The sequence below is a fragment of the Neltuma alba genome, unplaced genomic scaffold (assembly GCF_004799145.2).
Source record: "Neltuma alba isolate B1F8T4 unplaced genomic scaffold, ASM479914v2 tig00007263_pilon, whole genome shotgun sequence".
Lineage (NCBI taxonomy): Eukaryota > Viridiplantae > Streptophyta > Magnoliopsida > Fabales > Fabaceae > Neltuma > Neltuma alba.
The window spans coordinates 147,219-170,662 of NW_021634728.1; the positions used below are offsets into that span (position 1 = coordinate 147,219).

The 23,444-nt window shown below is 33.4% G+C and overlaps 3 protein-coding genes across 5 annotated transcripts; all 3 read left to right on the forward strand.

Moving 5' to 3' along the window:
* Window positions 1–4,976: 4,976 nt before the first annotated feature.
* LOC114752165 (heavy metal-associated isoprenylated plant protein 39-like) lies at window positions 4,977–5,750 on the forward strand. The gene is made up of 3 exons (XM_028940892.1): window positions 4,977–5,102; window positions 5,246–5,321; window positions 5,470–5,750. The coding sequence occupies exons 1-3, from the start codon at window positions 5,097–5,099 to the stop codon at window positions 5,748–5,750; spliced, it is 363 nt and encodes a 120-aa protein (XP_028796725.1). The 5' UTR covers window positions 4,977–5,096.
* A 7,291-nt stretch (window positions 5,751–13,041) lies between these two features.
* On the forward strand, window positions 13,042–18,768 carry LOC114752150 (heavy metal-associated isoprenylated plant protein 12-like). 2 transcript variants are annotated; one of them, XM_028940875.1, is made up of 4 exons: window positions 13,042–13,052; window positions 14,238–14,242; window positions 18,099–18,175; window positions 18,304–18,768. In XM_028940875.1, the coding sequence occupies exons 3-4, from the start codon at window positions 18,136–18,138 to the stop codon at window positions 18,630–18,632; spliced, it is 369 nt and encodes a 122-aa protein (XP_028796708.1). In that variant the 5' UTR covers window positions 13,042–13,052; window positions 14,238–14,242; window positions 18,099–18,135; the 3' UTR covers window positions 18,633–18,768. The 2 variants fall into 2 exon arrangements, with proteins under 2 accessions (XP_028796708.1, XP_028796707.1); XM_028940874.1 differs by lacking the exons at window positions 13,042–13,052; window positions 14,238–14,242 and adding an exon at window positions 17,840–17,932 and having other exon boundaries at window positions 18,100–18,175; window positions 18,304–18,767.
* Window positions 15,742–17,442, forward strand: LOC114752152 (heavy metal-associated isoprenylated plant protein 39-like). Of its 2 annotated transcripts, XM_028940877.1 has the most exons (4): window positions 15,742–15,851; window positions 15,995–16,070; window positions 16,219–16,422; window positions 17,324–17,442. In XM_028940877.1, the coding sequence occupies exons 1-4, from the start codon at window positions 15,831–15,833 to the stop codon at window positions 17,371–17,373; spliced, it is 351 nt and encodes a 116-aa protein (XP_028796710.1). In that variant the 5' UTR covers window positions 15,742–15,830; the 3' UTR covers window positions 17,374–17,442. The 2 variants fall into 2 exon arrangements, with proteins under 2 accessions (XP_028796710.1, XP_028796709.1); XM_028940876.1 differs by lacking the exon at window positions 17,324–17,442 and having other exon boundaries at window positions 16,219–16,629.
* Window positions 18,769–23,444: the final 4,676 nt, after the last annotated feature.

Genomic DNA, 23,444 nt, shown 5'->3' on the forward strand with positions numbered 1-23,444 from the left:
GAGAAAAGTAAAGGGAATAAATTCCCTATCAGAATGGTCCATAAGCTCTTCCATGTGATCAGAAGCTCCCCCTCCCTAGCTTATCTCAATCGTGGGTTAAAGTGGCTTAAAAATTCATAAGCCCAATTGTTAAAAAGCTCTGCCAAAAGGACCAAAATTTCCACTGAGCTTATGATCACTTATAAGCCACGTTTGAGCCAGCAAATGCTGACCTAAACAGGCACAAAATCTAAATTAGATAATTTGAATTGTGTTTGGATGGTATTCAAAAAAGCTAGTTTGCAAAAGTAAAATTGATAGAATGTTGTTTGGATTCTAGTTGAGTAAAAGTAAGTTAAGTTGTAAAATGATTAAAATAGGTATGAATTTTAATAAATAATGAAATATGATTAAAAGAATAATTTCACATGATACAATAAAATTAAAATAATTTAATATGAAGAAGTCAAATTTAATGAGTGAATTAAATTGTAAAACTTTAGAGAAATTATAAAAATATTTTAAATATAAAGTGAAGCATGAAAAAATAAAAGTATAGTTCTAGGAGCATATTTAAAAATAAAAGTATATTTCTAACTTATTTATTACTTTTAATTAATTTTAACTGATTTTTTGTTATCTACAAATTAGTTATTTGAAACTTATAATAAGAAAAAAAAAAAGAAGTAACAAATTTCTTAACTTTTTCTCTCTCTATGTTTCAAAAGCTATAAGTCATAAATTGTTAATTTTAGCTTATAGCTTATTGTAACTTTTCATATAAAAACTAGATTGTCCAATCACTCAACCAAACAGCATCAAAATTTACAATTGGGCTTTTCGGACTTATAAGCCGCTTATTGGCCCGAAATGCTAAGCCAAACAAGGTCTATGGTAATTAAGGTTGTCTCTTTCCATCGGACGTCAATAAGATTGCGCATTTTGAATTAAAACACATGCCAACTTTTATATATATATATATATATATTAGTTTTTTTTCCAAAACTTTTTGTGCGGTTGTTGGGTTTAAACTTTTCTTTTGAGTGACACTAGACTAATACTTTTTAGTATAGTATATACTACTTCTGATCTTTAATATAAGATTTTGTTTGACTTTTAGTTTGATCTTAAACATAAGATCTTAATCCACTTTGTCTCTCATATTTATATATTTTTTTCTAAGATACTTCTCCTAACAATGATAGTTATAACCAATACACTTAATTAGCGGTGATAATTTAGGAAAAACAATAAATATTTATTACAAATAACTAACTTAACTTCTTTTATTAATCTCCTCAAATTAGTCAATTAACTCTTATAATTAGGACCGGAGATAGTATTAATGTTGCAGGAGTTGAGTAAGTGTCGGCGGACATGAAGGCAAAAACATCCACGTTGATCGGAGACATGGATCCTGTGTGTGCAGTGGGGAAGCCGAGGAAGTTGTCTCCCACAGGGAGAGTTTCAGTGGGAGCAGCCAAAGAAGAGAGGAAAAAGGAAGAACCTAAGAAAGAAGAACCCAAGAAGGAAGATCAGAAAAAGGAAGAACAAAAAGTGGATGTGCCGTGCTATGATTATTATTATTATCCAATAAGACCCCACCGATATTGCTATGTCACTTGTGTTGAGGAACATCCTAATCCCTGTGTCATTTTGTAATTAAGCACCTTTTGAACTTTGATTTTCAGAGTTTCCACGCAAAATAAGGGGTATAGATGCTTGTTAACAGAGTAGAAAGTTAATTTATTAATTAAGAGTACGTAGAGGCACATAGAAATGCGGAAGCGGCCGATTACAAAACAGGGTAAAGGAAGTCAACCACAAGCCTAGCGACTAGAAACGACAAAGCTAATGCAACTGGGCACAGAACAGCGAGACTATTATAAATCATGAGTATTAACCGGTTAGAGTTATCATTTTATAAATTTTTTAACATGTGTAATTATTATAAAGACTACTTAAAAAAATTAAAAAAATATGAGAAACAAACTGGATTGAAATCTTATACTTTAAAGTCAAATTAAATGTCAAACTAACTCTTATATTAACTACTCCTCCGGTCCTTAATATAATATCTATTTAACTAATTTGATTAGATTAAGGAAGTTAGGTAAGTTAGTTAATTATAAAAAATGTGACACGTTTTTTCTAAAATACCATAATCATCTTTCTTAATACCTCATCTTCCTCTTTTACTTGATTATAGTTGAAGGAGTATCCATAAGGGTAATTTAGAGAAAATTGATAAATATGAGAAATAGGTCTTATATTTAGGACAAAAAACAACTCACCAATTGGGTCCTATATTAAGGACCGGAGGAGTATAAAAGGTACTCATCTGGTCCTTAATATAAAACTCATTTAATTAATTTGATTAGATTAAGGAAGTTAGGTAAGTTAGTTAATTATAAGAAATGTGACACATTTTTCCTAAAACAATATAATCATCTTTCTTAATACCTCTTATTTCTGTTCTACTTGATTATGGTCGAGGGAGTATCTATAGGGATAATTAGAGAAAATTGATAAATATGATAAATAGGTTTTATATTTAGAATTAAAACTAACTTAATAATTGGGTCCTATATTAAAAACTGGAGGAAGAATATTTTGTCGGAAAAAGTAAGTTTTACTCGATTCATTTCATCCTTAGTCCTCACTTCCTAAACTAACAAGGTACTGATATTTAAAATTAATTTTCCCCTATTATTCTTGAATACTTGAGTTCTTGTCTCTGTGCTTTTTCCCCTACTATGTTAACACACACACGGCACTTCATAAGTATGTTTATTTTTTGAATGAAAAATGATCACTCTCCTTTGGAAACCTTTTTGTTTGTTTGAGTAATTTAATTACAATTTTTTTTATAAAAAAAAAAAACAGCGCAATGGTTGGTCCTACGTGGAGAGGAACACCGAGCTCCAACTTGGACGATTGCATGGGGAGCCTACCAGGAAACGACATTTTGGCTTCTTCCTACCAACCTTTCGTCCTTCACTCTATTTATTTATTTATTTTTTCACATATTAAGTTTCCATATAATTTTCCCCTTATGACTTTATGATGATATATATATATATATATATGAAATTATAAATTATGTGACGCTTCATTGGCATTGATTTTCAACATTTCACGATGACCCCTGTTGACATAAACAGCATGCCTTTCGACTCCTTGACGTGAATTATTAAATTTTTTTTTGGGGGCAAATAAGTGATTAGATAATTGTCACCTTTAAGGGGCATTCCATCTACATCTCAAATTGAAATTCATACTTGTATTTCATTCAATTATTACTAAAATATTAATTTTTTAACGGATAAATAAGTAAAATTAAACTATTAAATTTGAATTATGATAATTTAAAATATGTAATAAAATAATTTTTTTAATATGAAATCTGAACTAATATCATGATGATTGAAATGAGAAATAAATGGAAATGGACAGAAAGAAGAGGTGGTTTCCCACTCACAATTAATGCTAACATCAGCACAACCGCGTCATCAAAGTCAGAGGTGCCCACCAATTTCCGGGTTCATGAATCATGCTTGCCTCCTCATCCTTCTTCGAAACCTCACTTTCCCCCGTCCCCACCAGGACACAACCCCCCCCTCCCCCAAAAAAACCAAAAGGGGGGGGGTGTTCATAAAATTGAATATATCCTGTAAGATCAATAAAAATAAATTTCGACTATGAAAAAATACAGAGAGAAGGATTAATAGAAGTGCGACACGTGTCTCTAGAAATGTCTCAAGCAGATGGGTTCTGTAATTTCGGATGGCTGTGATAATGGAGCCACAAAGATCAGTGTTTGATTAGATCCCAAGGAAGCGAGTTTTTGCACGCAACTTCTTGCGAGCTCTAAAAGCCAAAAGGTCACCCCCATCGTTCCACCTCCATCAATCCAAATCCCAATCTTCCTTCACAATTTTCTCTGGCCGTCGGTATCATGTGTTGAAAATAAACGGAACTGTAAGTTGATTTTCTAGCAGATCAGTATATGTCGCGATGTGCAGCCCGGAAGCCGCTATTTTTTTTTTGCCCCCTCTTTCTGTTTTTTTACTCCTTTTGCATAATATTGCTTTAAACTTTAATATAAAATCTATTTAACTAATTTGATTATATTAAAAAAGTTAGGTAATTTAGTTAATCATAAGGAATATAACTAGTTTTTTCTAAAACACCATAATTATCTTCTCTTACTTTTCTTCTTGATTATAGTTAAAAGAATATCCATATGGGTAATTTAGAAAAAATTAATAAATATGAGAAATAAGTCTTATATTTAAGATTAAAATCAACTCAACAAATAGTTCATATATTAAGAGTTAGATGAGTACCGTGAAGCGTTTATTGAGTTCTTCTGACAAATTCACTAATTCAGGCCAAAAAAATGTTCTTCCAAACAAAGAAGAGACGCTATGATCAAATTTGAGAGAAAAACAACTGTCTAATGATTATACGAGTAATAATATTTAGATGAAAGAAAAATTGTAAAATTTGGACAATTTTTTGAAAAATTTTCACCAGACTAAATGCAATCTAGAAAATATACAATATCAAAATTAAAGGCTCAATTTTTCCATTCAGGACTTTAAAGGAAAAAAACACACCTTCATTAAATAAAACAAGGTAAAAAACAGAGGCTGCGCGTTGGAGGGTTAATTATTATTATCTCCAGTCCTAATTATAAGAGCTAGTTGATTAATTTGAGGGGATTAAAAAAATAAGCTAAGTTAGTTATTTGTAATAAATATATATTGTTTTTTCTAAAATATCCTTATTAATCAAGTGTGTTGATTAAAACTACTATTATTAGAATGACTATCTTGAAAAAATACATAAATATTAGAAATAAAGTAAATTAGGATCTTATATTTAGGATCAAAATAAAAATCAAACATAATCTTAATATATTAAGGATAGGAGGTAGTACGTGGCTCGACTCTCTCTAGTGTGCGACGTGCCATCCCTGTGGCCGCGTCTTGTGTATAAAATCTCCCCTCAAGCTTCGATCGCTTCGTCCCGCCTTCAATCATCTCCATCTCTTTCTCTTCAACTTCTCATCGGCAACGCTTTCTTAGCCCTCCCACATTCCAACAGAAATTATGAAGGTCAGAACTTGACTCTTTCATCATCTATATATACATGCATGCATCTAACTTCATTTAACCTCTTCGTTCAATTTTCTGAGAGTTTTGCTTTGTTCACCTTTCATGTCTGATCAATTATCTTTGCTTGATTCATTACGTGACAGAAAATAGTGTTGAACGTGGAATTACACGATGAAAGAATCAAGCAGAAAGCCATGAAGGCAGTCTCTGGCATTCCAGGTATATTCAAGTTCATCAGCTTGTTCATCTTCTTTCCCATCCATGTCCTGTATATCATTAAAAACTTTTCTTGAGCATGCAGGGTTTAGTTCAATTTAGGGTCTCAAACGTTAATTGCGCTGGACTAATAATGGTGTTAATATTGCAGGAGTTGAGTCAGTGTCGGCGGACATGAAGGCAAAAACATTGACGGTGATCGGAGACATAGATCCTGTGTGTGCAGTGTGCAAGTTGAGGAAGTTGTCTCACACAGAGATGGTTTCAGTGGGACCAGCCAAAGAAGAGGAAGGACCCAAGAAAGACGATCAGAAAAAAGAACCAGAAGTGGATGTGCCGTGCTGTGATTATTATTATCATCCAATAAGACCCTACCCGTATTGCTATGTGACTTGTGTTGCGGAAAATCCTTATCCCTGTGTCATTTTGTAATTAAGCACCTTTTGCATTTTGATTTTCAGAGTTTCCACTCAAAATAATGGGTATAGATGCTTGTTAGTAGAGTATTGCTGTAATACTACATCAAATCCTTAATATTAAAGCTAGACCATTATTATTATTTTGAGCAGAAAGATAATTCATTAATCAAGAGTATGAACAGACACATAGAAGTCCAGAAAAGGCCGATTACAGGACAGAGTAAAGGAAGCTAACTACAAACCTAGCAGCTAGAAACAACAAAGCTAATGCAACTGGTTACAGAAGAGCCGAACCACTGTTGATAGTGTATTAACTAGTTAGAATTATCATTTGATGAAATTTCTAACGTGTGTAATTATTAAAAAACTACTTTAAAAAAATTAAAAAAAATATGTGAAACAAAGCGGATTGAGATTTTATACTTAGAATTAAATTAAATGTCAAACTAACTTTTATGTTAATAATAAAGGTAAGATTTTACTGGTAAAAGTAATCTTTTACTCAATATATTTCATTCTTAGTCCTTACCGCCTAAACTAACAAGATGCCGATATTTACAATTAATTCATTAATATGTATACACATATGGCACTTCATTAATATGTTTATTTTTTGAATGAAAAATGATCACTTTCCTTTCGCAACTTTTTTTTGTTTATTTGATTAGCCCTGTTTGCCAAAGAAGGCAGTCTCAATCTATCATGTTCAGATTTATTTAATTATAATTTGTAAATTACAGCTGGAGGTGGCTATGGAGCTGGGCAGAGAAAAATAGTATGAAATTCTGTATATACCAAACTGATCATACAAAAAAAGAGATTCTTGCATCTCTGGCTCCTTTATATGAAATTGCAATTCTTTTTTTCCCCCCTAATACAGTTTTACTCTATAAATACCTCCGATCTTAGCTTTAGCCTCCGTTTTCAATCAAACCACTATCCAGGTTTCCATCGGCAATCTGACCCAAAACGATGGTGAGATCTTGTGTCTTCCAAAGCCTTGGCTTATAATAATATTCAGAAAATTTGATTATATCATAAATAAGAAGCAAGTTGAAACTAGCAGACGTTATTTACAGTGCATTGTGGGGTTTTCCCAGCGTTCAGTCGGTTCAATGAATGGGTTCCAAAATACCCATCGGTGGACATACCGTTAAAATCGTAGAGCCCAATATTTTATTGTCAAAGTAAACCGTCCAATATGAGACTCATGATGGACTTTAGATGTTGCACAATTGTTGGGTTTTCTTTTTAAGTGAAAAAATTGTTGGCTACTAGCTCTAGGCGAAATCACACTCTCAGCATATCACATGGCAACTATATAAATATTAAAATTCACTAACTCTCTGTTTGGTACGAGGGAAATAGAGCAAAAAGAAGGAATCGATTCAAAAAATAAAAAAAAAATAAGATTATAAAATTTTAATAACAAATATAAAACAAAAGAGTAATAAAAATTAATTAAAAACTTTTAGCCCTATTTTATTGATTTTTTAAATTGAGTTTATCAAAAAAAATTTCTGGCCTTTCTCTTTTTCATTTTACTCAGACTAAAAGTATCGTCATGGTATAAACTCCTACATATTCCCTTTCTTAATTTTCTCTCTTATTTTTACAACTTGAATATATGGACAGTGTGTGTAAAAAGATTAAGGTTCTGTTTGGTTAGAGGGTTATTGAGAGGAGGGGAGGGGATAAGTGTGTTTGGTTGGGAAAAATGGAAGGAAGGCGAGGGACAAAATTTGGCTTTTAGTGCTCCCCTCCCCTCCCCTCCCCATGCTCCCCTCCAAATATGGGGTTTTTTTTGAATGAGAGAGAAATATTATGTCTAATGTTAACCAAACTACCCATACTAACTTTTCAATATTTCAAATTTGTCCATCTTATTAAAAATATTTTTTTCACTTCTTTCTCTTTTTAGCCATTAATAATATTTGGTAATAATAATATAATATTATAATTATATAATATATATTATATATTAATATATGCATGTCATAACATGTGTATATTATAATTATATATCATAGCGTGTGTATATTATAATCTCAGATAACATGCATATATATTAATATATACATATTATAACCTGCATGTTATAATTTTTTTTAGTTTTATCATTTTTTTATCACATGTAAGTGATGTAATTGGTTTTTTTTAAATTGATAAATTAAGAAATAATAATTTTGATATAAATATTGTAATAAAAAATTCAATCATTTTAAATATAGAGATAAAGTTACATTTGTCAATTTATAATTACCTCTCCTCCCTTCTTCTTATGAACCAAATAAGAAATCTTTCATCCCTTCCCCTCCCCTCCAACCAAACAAAACCATGACCTTCCTCCCTTTCCCTCCCCTCCCCTCGGTTGAACAAAACAAAGCCTAAAGGAAGATTGAGCAACACCGCAACAGTGACTGCACAAACGAAGAATATGGGTCCGTTTGGATCAGCGATTGAAAAAGTAGCTTTTGGAAAAGTAAAATTAGGTAAAATATAAATTGGATAAGTTGAATTGTGTTTAAATTGGGGTTCAGAAAAGCTAGTTTGCAAAAGTGAGATTAATAAAAGGTTGTTTTGATTATAGTTGAATAAAAATAAGTTTGGTTGTAAAATGATTAAAATAGATATGAATTTTAATAAATAATGAAACATGATTAAAAAAATGATTTCACATAATGCAATGAAATTAAAATAATTTAATATGAAGAAGTCAAATTTAATGAGTGAATTAAATTTTAAAACTTTAGAGAAATCATAAAAATATTTCAAATATAAAGTGAAACATGAAAAAATAAAAGTATAGTTCTAGGAGCATATTTAAAAATAAAAATATATTTCTAACTTATTTATTACTTTCAACTAATTTTAACTGATTTTTTATTATCTACAAATAGTTATTTGAGGCTTATAATAAGAACTAAAAGATATAATAAATTTCTTAACTTTTTCTCTCTTCATGTTTCAAAAGTCATAAGTCATAAGCTGTTAATTTTAGCTTATAACTTATTGTAGCTTTTCATACAAAAGCCAGATTGCCTAATCGCTCAACCAAACAGCATCAAGATTTGTAATTAGGCTTTTCAGACTTATAAGCCGTTTATTGGTCCCGAAACGCTGAGCCAAACAGGGTCTATATTAATTAAGGTTGTCTCTTTCCATCGGACGTGAATAAGATTGCGCATTTTGAATTAAAACACATGCCAACTTTTTTTTTAATATATATATTTTAGTTTTTTTCCAAAACTTTTTGTGTGGTTGTTGGGTTTAAACTCTTCTTTTGGGTGACATTAGACTAATACTTTTTAGTATAGTATATACGACTTCTGGTCCTTAATATAAAACCTTGTTTGACTTTTAGTTTGATCCTAAACATAAGATCCCAATCTACTTTGTCTCTCATATTTATACATTTTTTTTAAAATAGTTCTTCTAACAATGGTAGTTATAACCAATACACTTAATTAGCAGAGATATTTTAAAAAAAATAATAAATATTTATTACAAATATCTAACTTAACTTCTTTTATTAATCTCCTTAAATTAGTCAACTAATTCTTAAAATTAGGACCGGAGATAGTATTAATGTTGCAGGAGTTGAGTAAGTGCCGGTGGGCATGAAGGCAAAAACATCGACGTTGATCGGAGACATGGATCCTGTGTGTGCAGTGGGGAAGCCGAGGAAGTGTCTCCCACAGAGAGAGTTTCAGTGGGAGCAGCCAAAGAAGGGAGGAAAAAGGAAGAACTTAGGGAAGAAGAACCCAAGAAGGAAGATCGGAAAAAGGAAGAACAAAAAGTGGCTGTGCCGTGCTATGATTATTATTATTATCCAATAAGACCTCACCGACATTGCTATGCCACTTTTGTTGAAGGAAATCCTAATCCCTGCGTCATTTTGCAGTTAAGCACCTTTTCAACTTTGATTTTCAGAATTTCCACGCAAAATAATGGGCATAGATGCTTGTTAACAGAGTAGAAAGTTAATTGATTAATTAAGAGTATGTAGAGGCACATAGAAATGCGGAAGAGGCCGATTACAAAACAGAGTAAAGGAAGCCAACTACAAACTTAGCGACTAGATACGACAAAGCTAATGCAACTGGTTACAAAAGAGCTAGACTATTATAAATCATCAGTATTAACTAGTTAAAATTATCATTTTATAAAATTTGTAAGACGTGTAATTATTATAAAGACTACTTAAAAAAATAAAAAAAATATGATAAACAAAATGGATTGAGATCTTATATTTAAAGTCAAATTAAATGTCAAATTAGCTTTTATGTTAAATATAAAAAGTACTCTTCCGGTCCTTAATATAAGACCTATTTAACTAATTTGATTAGATTAAGAAAGTTAGGTAAGTTAGTTAATTATAAGAAATGTGACACATTTTTCCTAAAACACCATAATCATTTTTTTTAATATCTCCTCTCTATCTTCTATTCGATTATGGTTGAGGGAATATCCATAGGGGTAATTTAGAGAAAATTGATAAATATAAGAAATAGGTTTTATATGTAGAACCAAAACCAATTTAATAATTAGGTCATATATTAAGAACCGGAAGAATAGTATTTTATCGGGAAAAGTAAGTTTTACTCGATTTATTTCATCCTTAGGCCTCACTTCCTAAACTAACAAGGTACTGATATTTAAAATTAATTTTCCCCAATTATTCTTGAATACTTGAGTTCTTTTCTCTGTGTTTTTTCCCCTGTTATGTCAAGATAATAATACACACACACACGGCACTTCATAAGTATGTTTATTTTTTGAATGAAAAATGATCACTCTCCTTTGGAAACTTTTTTTGTTTGTTTGAGTAATTTAATTACAATTTTTTTTAAAAAAAAAAAAACAGAACAATGGTTGGTCCTACGCGGAGAGGAACACTGAGCTCCAACTTTGACGATTGCATGGGGAGCCAACCAGGAACCGACATTTTGGCTTCTTCCTACAAACCTTTCGTTCTTCACTTTATTTGTTTTTTTTCCATATAATTTCCCCTGATGACTTTATGATGATATAAATATATATCTATATAAAATTATAAATTATGTGGGGCTTCATTGGCATTGATTTTCAACATTTCACGATGAGCCCTGTTGACATAGACAGCATGCCTTTCTACTCCTTGACGTGAATTATTAAAAAAAATTTTTGGGCAAATAAGTGATTGGATAATTGTCACCTTTAAGGGGTGTTCCATCTACATCTCAAATTGAAATTCATGCTTGTATTTTATAAAATTATTACTAAAATATTAAATTTTTAACAGATAAATAAGTCAAATTAAACTATTAAATTTTAATCATGATAATTAAAATATTTAACAAAATATTTTTTTGAATATGAAATCTGAACTAATATCATGATAATTGAAATGAGAAATAAATGGCAATGGACAGAAAGAAGAGGCCGTTTCCCACTTACAATTAATACTAACATCAGCACAACTGCGTCATCAGGGTCAGATGCGTCCACCAATTTCATGGTTCATGAACCATGCTTGCCTCCTGATCCTTCCTGGAGACATCATATTTTGACACATTGTTGTGCATGCAACACTTCGCTCCCGCCAACTGACACGTCGCCCTCTCATATATGTACTCTTCTTTCTTGGATTTGGAGGATGAAAAACAAGTTTAGGTTATTTTAATCTGTTATGTTATACTACTCCTCCGATCCAAAATATGGAAGCCTTCTTATAATCTAATTTACACTACAAAATAGGTCTTATATTTAGGACAAGAGGAGTATCTTTTGTCTTAATTATAAGACCTTATTTGTAATCTATAAACAAAGTTTTATAATTAGAACCGAAAGGTAGTATATAGTTTTATTTCCTTCTAGCAGAATTTCGTTATTACAGTTGGTTGACGTTTGGTCTCTTAAATCTGTACTAATATCAGTCTAATGTTCGTCTCTTCCCCATATTACGATTTCGGTCTGCCATACGTCCAGTGTATATACTATCTCAGAACTAAAATCGGTTCCAGGAAAGCGACTGATCACTGATTTGTTTCTTAGAATGAAGAGGACGTGAGCTGATCCCCGGCCCCCACCCGGAAAACAACCCCCCCCCCCCAAAAAAAAATCGACTATGAAAAAATACATAGAGAATGGTTAATAACCTTGCAACACGTGTCTCTCGAGATGTCCCAAGCAGTTTTTTTTGTTTTTTGTTTGGGTAATTTTAGATGGCTGTGATAATGGAGCCCCAAAGATCAGCGTTCGATTAGATCCCAAGGAAGCGAGTTTTTGCACGCAACTTCTCGCAAGCCCTACAAGGCCACCCCTATGGCTCCCCCTCCATTAATCCAAATCCCAATCTTCCTTCACAATTTTCTGTGGCCGTCCCTATCATGTGTTGAAATAAGTTGATTTTCTAGCAGATCAGTATATGACGCAACATGCCGCTAAAATATGTAATTTGTATACAATATCAAAATTCAAGGCTCAACTTTTCCATTCAGGATTTTAAGGGAAAAAACACGCCTTCATTAAATGAAAAAAAGGGCAAAAAACAGAGTTTGCGCGTTGGAGGGTCAATTATTGCTGCCATTTGACTTGGCTTGACTTTCTCTCTCCCTTTGGCTACGTCTTGTATATAAAATGTCCCCTCAAGCTCCGATTGCTTCGTTCCACCTTCAGTCATCTCCATCTCTTTCTCTTCACGTTCTTATCAGCAACGCTTTCTTAGCCCTCCCACATTCCAACAGAAATTATGAAGGTCAGAACTTGACTCTTACGTTATCTATATATAAATGGACGCATCTAACTTCGTTTAACCTCTTCGTTCAATTTTCAGAGAGTTTTGCTTTGCTTACCTTTCATGTCTGATCACTTATCTTTGCTTGATTCATTATGTGACAGAAAATAGTGTTGAAGGTGGAATTAGACGATGACAGAATCAAGAAGAAAGCCATGACGGCAGTCTCTGGCATTGCAGGTACATTCAAATTCAGCAGCTTCTTCATGTTCTTTCCCATCCATGTCCTGTATATCATTAAAAACTTTTCTTGAGCGTGCTGGGTTTAGTTCAACTTGAGGTGTCACACGTTAATTGCGCTGGACTAATAATGGTATTAATGTTGCAGGAGTTGAGTCAGTGTCGGCGGACATGAAGGCAAAAACATTGACGGTGATCGGAGACATAGATCCTGTGTGTGTAGTGGGGAAGCTGAGGAAGTTGTCTCCCACAGAGATAGTTTCAGTGGGAGCAGCCAAAGAAGAGAAGAAAAAGGAAGAGCCTAAGAAGCCAGAACCCAAGAAGGAAGAGAAGAAAAAGGAAGAACAAATAGTGGTTGTGCCGTGCTATGATTATTATTATTATCCAATAAGACCCCACCAATATTGCTATGTGACTTGTGTTGAGGAACATCCTAATCCCTGTGTCATTTTGTAATTAAGCACCTTTTGAATTTTGGTTTTCAGCGTTCCCACGCAAAATAATGGGTTTAGATGCTTGTTAACAGAGTACTGTTGTAATACTACAAGTCTTTGATATGAGATCTAGATTATTATTATTATTATTATTATTATTTTGAGTAGAAAGGTGATCGATTAATCAAGAGTATGTGCAGGCACATAGAAATGCAGAAGAGGCCGATTACATAACAGAGTAAAGGAAGCTAACTACAAACCTAGTGACTAGAAACGACAAAGCTAATGCAACTGGTTACAAAAGAACTAGACTATTATAAATCATGAGTATTAAGCTATTAACAAGTGTAATTATTACAAAGAATATCTGAAAAAAAAAAAATGGAAAACAAAGTAGATTGGGATTTTATACTTAAGATCAAATTGAATATCGAATCAGCTCTTATGTTAACTATGAAAGGTAGTATTTTACTGGGAAAAGTAATCTTTACTCAATATATTTCATCCTTAGTCCTTACTTCCTCCTTACTTCCTAAACTAACAAGGTACTGATATTTAAAATTGATTTTCCCCAATTATTCTTGAATACTTGAGTTCTTGTCCCTGTGTTTTTTCCTGTTACGTTAAGATGATAATACACGCGCGCACACAGACACGGCACTTCATAAGTATGTTTATTTTTTGAATGGAAAGTGATCACTCTCCTTTCGAAACTTTTCTTTTTTGTTTGAGTAACTTAATTACATTTTTTTTATAAAAAAAAAAAAGAGTAATGGTTGGTCCTACGTGGAGAGGAACACCGAGCTCCACCTTTGACGATTGCATGGGGATCCAACCAGGAACCGACATCTTGGCTTCTTCCGACAAGCCTTTCGTCCTTCACTTTATTTGTTTTTTTTTCTTTTCTTTTCACATATTTAAGTTTCCATATAATTTCCCCTAATGACTTTATGATGATATATATATATATATATATAAAATTATAAATTATGTGGGGCTTCATTGGCATTGATTTTCAACATTTCACTATGAGCCCTGTTGACAAAAACAGCATGCCTTGCTACTCATTGACGTGAATTATTAAACTTTTTTTTTTGGGGCAAATAAGTGATTTGGTAATTGTCACTAGTGGGGGGTATTCCATCTACATCTCAAATTGAAATTCGTACTTGTATTTCATAAAATTATTACTAAAATATTAATTTTTTAACAGATAAATAAGTAAAATTAAACTATTAAATTTGAATTATGATAATTTAAAATATTTAATAAAGTAATTTTTTTTAATATGAAATCTGAAGTAATATCATGATAATTGAAATGAGAAATAAATGGAAATGGACAGAAAGTAGAGGTGGCTTCCCACTTGCAATCAGTACTAACATCAGCACAACCGCGTCATCAAAGTCAGACGTGCCCACCAATTTTAGGGTTCATGAATCATGCTTGCCTCCTGATCCTTCTTCGAAACTTCACTTTCTCCCGCCCCCACCCGGACCCCCTCCTCCCAAAAAAGAAAAAAGAGGCCAGGGTGGGGGAGGGGAGTTCATAAAATTGAATATATCCTGTAAAATCAATAATATATCCTGTAAAATTGATTAATAAACGTGCGACACGTGTCTCTAGAAATGTCTCAAGCGGATATGTTTTGTAATTTCGGATGGCTGTGATAATGGAGCCACAAAGATCAGTGTTTGATTAGATCCCAAGGAAGTGAGTTTATCTGCGAGCCCTAAAGCCAAAAGGTCACCCCAACGCCCCATGGTTCTACCTCGATCCATCCAATCCCAATCGTCCTTCACAATTTTCTCCGGCCGTCCGTGTCATGTGTGAAAATAAATGACACTATAAGTTGATTTTCTAGCAGATCAGTATATGGACGCGATATGCCGCTAAAAAGCAGATTTTTTTTCCCTTTGGTTTTTTTTTTAACTCCTTTGCATAATGCTTTTTCAATCCTTTACATAAGACTTATTTAACTAATTTAATTAGATTAACAAAATTAGATAATTTAGTTAATTATAAGGAATATAAATGTTTTTTTTTAAACACCATATTCATCTTCCTTAATATCCCTCTCACTTTTTTTGATATGATTAGGTTCAGGGAATATCTATAAGGGTAATTTAGAAAAAAAAATAATAAATATGATAAATAGGTCTTATATTTAGGATCAAAATCAATTCAACAATTAATCATATGTTACGGATTGGGAGAGTACCATGCCTAGAGATTTTTCTAGTTTTTTACCAAAAAAAATCATGAAGCGTTTATTGAGTTCTTCTAACAAATTCAGGCCAAACAAAGAAGAGACACGATGATCAAATTTGAGAGAAAAACAACTGTCTAATAATTATAAGAGTAATAATATTTAGATGAAAGAATCTAGAAAATATGTAATTTGTATACAATATCAAAATTAAAGGCTCAATTTTTCCATTCATGATTTTAATTTTTAAAGGTAAAAAACAGGCCTTCATCAAATAAAAAAAAAGTAAAAAAAAAAAAAAAACAGAATCCGCGCGTTGGAGGGTTAATTATTACTTGGCTTGACTCTCTCTAGCGTGCGACGCCCCATCCCTGTGGGTGCGTCTTGTATATAAAATCTCCCCTCAAGCTTCGATTGCTTCATCCCAGCTTCAATCATCTCCTTCTCTTTCTCTTTAAGGTCTCATCAGCAACGCTTTCTTAGCCCTCCCAGATGCCAACAGAAAATGCGAAGGTCAGAACTTGACTCTTTCATGATCTATATATACATGCATGCATCTAACTTCATTTAACCTCTTCGTTCAATTTTCAGAGAGTCTTGCTTTGTTTACCTTTCATGTCTGATCAATTATTTTTGCTTGCTTCATTATGTGACAGAAAATAGTGTTGAAGGTGGAACCACACGATGACAGAATCAAGCAGAAAGCCATGAAGGCAGTCTCTGGCATTCCAGGTATATTCAAATTCTTCAGCTTCTTCATCTGCTTTCCCAGCCATGTCCTGTATATTATTAAAAACTTTTCTTGAGCATGCTGGGTTTAGTTCAATTTGAGGTTTCAAACGTTAATTGCGCTGGACTAATAATGGCATTAATATTGCAGGAGTTGAGTCAGTGTCGGCGGACATGAAGGCAAACACATTGACGGTGATCGGAGACATAGATCCTGTGTGTGCAGTGTGCAAGTTGAGGAGGTTTTCTCACACACAGATAGTTTCAGTGGGACCAGCCAAAGAAGAGAAGAAAAAGGAAGAACCTAAGAAACCAGAACCCAAGAAGGAAGATCCGAAAAAAGAAGAACCAAAAGGTGTTGTGCCGTACTGTGATTGTAATTATTATCCAATAAGACCCTACCCGTATTGCTATGTGACTTGTGTTGAGGAATATCCTAATCCCTGTGTCATTTTGTAATTAAGCACCTTTTGAACTTTGATTTTCAGAGTGGAAAATAATGGGTATAGATGCTTGTTAACATAATAGTATTGTAATATTATTTCAAGTGTTTAATATAAAAGCTAGAAGGTTATATTTTTGTTTTTTTGAGTAGAAAGATAATTGATTAATCAAGAGTATGGACATGCACATAAAAGTGCGGAAGAGCCGGTTACAAAACCGGGTAAAGGAAGCTAACTACAAACCTAACGACTAGAAACAACAAAACTAATGCAACTGGTTACAAAAGAGCCTCATCATTATGAATCATGTGTATTAATTAGCTAGAATTATTATTTTATGAAAATTTTAACACATGCAACTATTACAAATATCACCTTAAAAAATTAAAAAATATGAGAGACAAAATGAATTGGGATTTTGTACTTAAAATCAAATTGAATAACAAATTAGTTCTTATGTTAACAATAAAGATAGTATTTTACTGGGAAAAGTAATCTTTACTCAATATATTTCATCCTTGGTCCTTACGTCCTCCTTACTTCCTAAACTAACAAGATGCTGATATTTAAAATTAATTTTCCCCAATTATTCTGGAATACTTGAGTTATTGTCTCTCTGTTTTTTCCCCTGTTATGCTAAGATGATAATTCACACACACACACGGCACTTCATAAATATGGTTATTTTTTGAATGAAAAATGATCACTTTCCTTTCGAAACTTTTTTTGTCTGTTTGAGTAGCCCCGGTCGCCAAACAAGGCAGTCTCAATCTATCATATTCAGATTATTTAATTATAATTTGTAAATTACAGCTGGAGGTGGCTATGCGGCTGGGCAAAGAAAAATAGTGACTGATGGTTAATTCACGTTGTGGATATTAAAAAAAGTAGTTTGAAAAAGATGATCGTGTTATTCAAAGGGAAAATGACCCATTACCACTAGTATTTTCTGTGTGCCTTCTGAGGGACGAAATAACCTCAGAATCACCTCGGTTTGGGAAAGTAACCATTATCTGCAACTGAGGTTATGATTTATGCATTTAAGCACTCGGTTTAGGTTCTGATTTTGCATTATTTTTACCATACCACACAAAATGAAATAATATTTTCATTACTTCCCATGTTCTAATCAAATTCAATTAATAGATTTCATCTTCATTCATATTGTTATTTTATTTTCCACTCCATTTAAAAACAATCTGTATATACCAAACTGATCATAAAAAAAAAAAAAAAAGAGATTCTTGCATCTCTGGCTCCTTTATATGAAATTGCAATTCCTTTTTTTCCCCCCTAATACAGTTTTACTCTATAAATACCTCCGGTCTTAGCTTTAACCTCACATTTTCAATCAAACCACTATCTAGAAGCTGCTTCCGTCCTTCCTTTCTGTTTCCATCCGGAATCTGACGCAAAATGATGGTGAGAGTTTCATCTTTTTCTCCTTCATGTCTTCAAAAAATATCTTGAGACTTCTTCTTCTTCTCGACCCCTTTCACGCATCACTCGGTGAATTCTATTTTATTACTATCAGTAAAATCATCTCTTTTGTTCTAACGTACATCTCTGTGTTTTGCTGTGTGAGACAGAAAGTAGTGCTGTGGGTGGACTTTCACTGTGAAAAAATGAAGTCCAAAGCCATGAAGGCAGTTTCTAAACTTCCAGGTACTGAATCGTAAAACACCACATCAAGAAGAGGACTCTATGGATCATAAACTTGAGAAATCATAATATATCATGATATATATACATATATATTGAAGGGTTTGTAGTGATGAATTTAACTTTTGCAGGAGTTGAATCAGTGTCAGTGGACACGAAAGACAAGAAATTGACAGTAACTGGAGACGTGGACCCAGTATGCGTAGTAGACAAGCTGAAGAAGGTGTGTAATACAGAAATAATATCTGTAGGACCAGCGAAGGAGCCAGAGAAGAAGAAGAAAGACGATGATAAGGCAAAGAAGGAAGCAGAAGAAAAGAAAAAACTTGAGTTGGAGGCAAAAAGGTTGGCTGAGCTCAGGAGTTTGTCAGAGTATTATCACCACCAGATGAGACATCCATATCCATATTACTGTAGAAGCATGGTTGAAGAAGACCCAAATAGCTGTGTCATTTGCTGAATGTTAGATCAGACTCATATCACCAGATCACTTTGTTTGAGTTGTGTGTTTCTGTTCAGTTCATGACTTTTTCTTTTGCTTAATTTCTGTTCAGGATGTTCGTAATGAAGTGACCATATTTGATTTTGCTGATCTTGATGGTTTTCTGTTCATACTTTCTCGTAGTCCAAGTCTTCTTACAAAGTCTTTCTTTTATTGCTATTATATTTGAGCATCTGGATTCCTACCACTGACAGCCCATGGTTTAATTAATAATCCCCATTAAATTTTCAGAAGAAGAATACTGATTCCCATGTGGTTCCAGAAAACTTTCTGTCAAATCCGAAAGTTTTATATTTTATGGGAAAGGATCCGAGAAGGCTTTATGAATGACATAGACGCATGCAATGGAAGAGAAGAGGGCTCAAGAAAAGATGCATTATTGTTAAATTAGTGGCCATGTTGCATGATTTTGATGGTCAACACTGGCAACTTTGGCTGATATATAATTAATCAATTAAGAAGCACATGAGGGGGTTTGGTGCGAAATTATTGATGAACAGGGGTCAATAATCTCATTGATAAATTTATAGATATCCATAGAAAATGACAAAGGGTCTTTAACATTTGAAGTTTGTGCTCAAATTGACCTCCTTATCTGTAAGAGAGCGACGTGAGTCTGATCAGTTGGGATCTGCTTAATATAATATTCAAATCATTCACAGATTATATTAATAATATTCAACATATAATTAACAGATAATGAGGTCTTGTGTCTTCCAAAGCCTTAGCTTATAATAATATTCAGAAATCGATTATATCATAAATATGAAGCAAGTTGCAGCTAGCAGATGTTACTTACAGTGCACTGTGTAGTTTTCCCAACGTTCAGTCGGTTCAATGAATGGGTTCCAAAATACCCATTGGTGGACATACCTGAAATATCAGCCGTTAAAAATTGGAGAGCCCAACATTTTATTAAGCCACTCCTTCAAAGTACACCGTCCAATATGAGACTCGTGATAGATAGATTTAGATGTTGCAAAATTGTTGGTTTGTTTTTTTTCAAGTGAAAAAATTGTTGTCTACTAGCTGTAGGCGAAATCACACTATCAACATATCACATGGCATCTATATAAATATTAAAATTTACTAACTCTTTGTTTGGTACGAGGAAAATAGAGCAAAAGGAAGGAATGGATTTAAAAAATTAAAAAATTAAGGTTATAAAATTTTAATAAAAAATATAAAACAAAAGAGTAATAAAAATTAATTAAAAACTTTTATCCCTAATTTATTAATTTTTTAAATTGAGTTTATTGAAAAAAATTTCTCCCTTGTTTTCATTTTCATTTTACTCGTACCAAAAGTATCGTCATAGTATAAACTCCTACGTATTCTTATTTGTACAACTTGAATACATGGACAGTGTGTGTGTAAAAAGACTAAAGGAGACGTGAGCAACACCGCAACAGTGAGTGCACAAACGAGGAATATCTTAATTAAGGTTGTCTCTTTCCATCGGACGTGAATAAGATTGCGCATTTTGAATTACAAGCACATGTGCGCAAAATCTTGTCAAGGCTACTTCATGTCTCATCCACGTGTTTGCCCAACTCATCATCATAACTCCAATAATTCATGGTTCTCAAAAGAAATTTTAATTTTTTCAGGTTCTTAATTGGTAATAATATAGCTTATGGGTCTTTAAGTGTCAATTTCCCATCACATATTTGTTCCAGCATGTTTTTCCCATAAAATGAATGGAGTCATTCGGGAGAGAAATATGAGCGCATATATGAGCCAGAACAACATAAGTTTAAGAAATGGTCAGCCCAAAGGAAAAACAGGGTGATCAGATAATCTTGCTTCTCGTTCCAGGCCTTGCTCCATAACGTACTCTTGTTGCCCGGCAAAGGACTGGAGGGGAAGAATCACCAGCGCTCTCTCATAATCGCAGTAATTCCCTTATTTCGGAGAAGACAATGATCTTAACTTGTACTAATCTTTAATATAAGAGCTTGTTTAATTTTTATTTTGATTTTAAATATAAGACCCCAATCCATTTTATTTATCATATTTACCTATTTTTCCCCCTAAAGTGATCTTTCTAATAATAGTAATTCTAACAAATACACTTGATTAGTAAAGACATTTTAGGTAATACAACAGCTATTTATTACAAATAACTAACTTAACTAATTTTTTTATTCTACTCAAATTAGTCAACTAGCTCTTATATTAAAGGTATACATTCTTAATCTGCTGATTCTGCTCCAAATCTTTGTCCTGTTTCTTGTTCCACAGAAAACCAGAGGTGGCAGAAAAGAAACAGGTGAAGAGCCTTCTTTAAGAAGCACCAATTGGAACTCTAGGTGCCTTCCTTCCTTCCTTCTGTGTTGGCCTGTAAGAGAAGTGTACGGACTACGGAGATTGAGAAATAACCATCTTTTTGCCTGTAATATTCCATATTATATAATATATATATATTTTTTAATTAGCAAGCTAATGCTTGCGGGGCGGATCGAAGCCGCAACTTGTTGCACCCAGGGCAACTAACGTGCCACTACACCATAGTGGTGTTGGCATGTTGTGCAATATTTCATTAGCAATTTTTGTACGGCACACAAAGGTTGACGAAGGTACATGTGGTCCTTCGATGAAGACCCTGCAGTGGTTCAATGGAGATGATGATGATGAAGATGCCGTGTCAAAGTTCCAAAAGAAGCGGGCTCAGAAAATAACTCAAAAAGGAAGCCCAAATCACATATGCATGAATTCCCCAGTTCAAAGACCAAGAGGGGCACCAACGAGGTTTGGATCTAACGGAAAGGGCTGGTCTTTTACAACGTGGTGAACCAAGATTCGAATTCTCGCTGGAGGAGGTGTCCATATTTAGTGCCCCACAGTACCTTAACTAGAATTGCTTCCAATAAGAGGATACCTATACTTTAAGGAAAAAAAAAAAAAAAAAGACCAAGGGAGCTTTATTAATGACATAGGGGCATGCCATGGAAGAGAAGAGGGCCCAAGAAAAGATGTATCATTGTTAAATTAGTGGCCAAGTTGCATGATTTTGATGGTCAACACTGGTAACTTTGGCTGATATATAATTAATCAATTAAGAAGCACATGATGGGGTTTAGTGCGAAATTATTGATAAACAGTGGGACTCTAATCTCACTGATAAATTTTTAGATATCCATAGAAAATGACAAAAGGGTCTTTAACATTTGAAGTTTGTGCTCAAATTGACCTCCTTCTCTGTAAGAGAGTGACATGAGTCTGATTAGTTGGGATCTGCTTAATATAATATTCAAATCATTGGATCAAGTCACAGATTTTATTAATAATATTCAACATATAATTAACAGATAATGGGATCTTGTGTCTTCCAAAGCCTTGGCCTATAATAATATTCAAAAACTTGATTATATCATATACATGAAGCAAGTTGCAACTAGCAGATGTTACTTGCACTGCATTGTGTAGTTTTCCCAATGTTCAGTCGGTTCAATGAATAATGGGTTCCAAAATACACATTGGTGGGCATGCCTAAAAAATCAGCCGTTAAAATTGGAGAGCCCAACATTTTATTAAGCCACTCCTTCAAAGTAAACCTTCCAATATGAGACTCATGATAGACTTTAGATATTGCTGCAAAATTGTTGGGTTCTTTTTTTTTTTCCTTTTTAAGTGAAAAAATTGTTGGCGACTAGTTGTAGGCGAAATCACACTATCAACATATCATATACCCTCTGTATAAATATTAAAATTTACTAATAGTATATTCCCTTCCTTATTTTTACAACTTGAATATATTGACAGTGTGTGTGTGTGGGTGTAAAGGACTAAAGGAGACTTCCGGTCAAAAAGAAGGACTAAAGGAGACGTGAGAAACACCGCAACAGTGACCGCACAAACGAGGAATGTGTTGTTTCTTGACTACTCAACTTAATTAAGGTTGTCTGTTTCGATCGGACGTGAAATATAAGATTGCGCATTTTGAATTACACACACAATCTTGTTGAGGCTACTTCATGCCTCGTCGACGTTTTCCGTCCCACGTATCGTTACTCCAATAATTCATGGTTCTCAACAGAAGTTTTAATTTGTTAGGTTCTTAACTGTTAATAATGTACCTTATGGGTCTTTAAGTGTCAATTTCCCATCAAATATTTGTTCCACCACGTTTTTTTCCATAAGATGAGTGGAGTCATTCAGGAGAGAAAAAGAGCACATGTATGAGCCAGAACAACATAAGTTTAAGAAATGGCCAGCGCAAAGAAAAACAGAGTGATGAGATAATCTTGCTTCTAATTCCAGGCCTTGCTTCACGATGTACTCTAGTTTCCCGAACAAAGGACTTTTTTTTTTTTTGGGGGGGGGGGGGTGTTTGGTTCACTTGCTCTATCTCAGAATCGCAGTAATTCCTTTAGTTCGGAGAAGACAATGACCTTGACTTGTGTATATTCTTAATCTGCTCCAAATCTTTGTCCTGTTTCTTGTTCCACAGCAAACCAGAGGTGGCTGAAACAGGTCGGAGGATACCTAGCTGGGTAAGATCACGATTCAAGAGCTTTCTTTAAAGCACTAATTAGAAGAACTCCAGGTGCCTTCCTTGTGAAGTGGCCGGATAATGGAGATTGAGAAATAATCACTTTTTTCCTGTAATATTCTATATTATATAGTACTATCTCTGGTTCTTAATATAAGACCTCGTTTGATTTTTATTTTGGTTTTAAATATAAGATTCCAATCCATTTTGTTTCTCATATTTAGGTTTTTTTTTCCCTAAGGAAGTCCTTCTAATAATGATAATTTTAACCAATG

Excerpts from the sequence above, each read along its gene's own strand:
- LOC114752165 (XM_028940892.1), top strand. Across the intron at positions 5,322-5,469 it reads GGCAGTCTCTGGCATTCCAG|GAGTTGAGTCAGTGTCGGCG; the intron begins GTATATTCAAGT and ends TTAATATTGCAG.
- LOC114752152 (XM_028940876.1), top strand. The coding sequence starts at position 15,831 with ATGCCAACAGAAAATGCGAAG. Across the intron at positions 15,852-15,994 it reads TGCCAACAGAAAATGCGAAG|AAAATAGTGTTGAAGGTGGA; the intron begins GTCAGAACTTGA and ends ATTATGTGACAG. Across the intron at positions 16,071-16,218 it reads GGCAGTCTCTGGCATTCCAG|GAGTTGAGTCAGTGTCGGCG; the intron begins GTATATTCAAAT and ends TTAATATTGCAG.
- LOC114752150 (XM_028940874.1), top strand. Across the intron at positions 18,176-18,303 it reads GGCAGTTTCTAAACTTCCAG|GAGTTGAATCAGTGTCAGTG; the intron begins GTACTGAATCGT and ends TAACTTTTGCAG.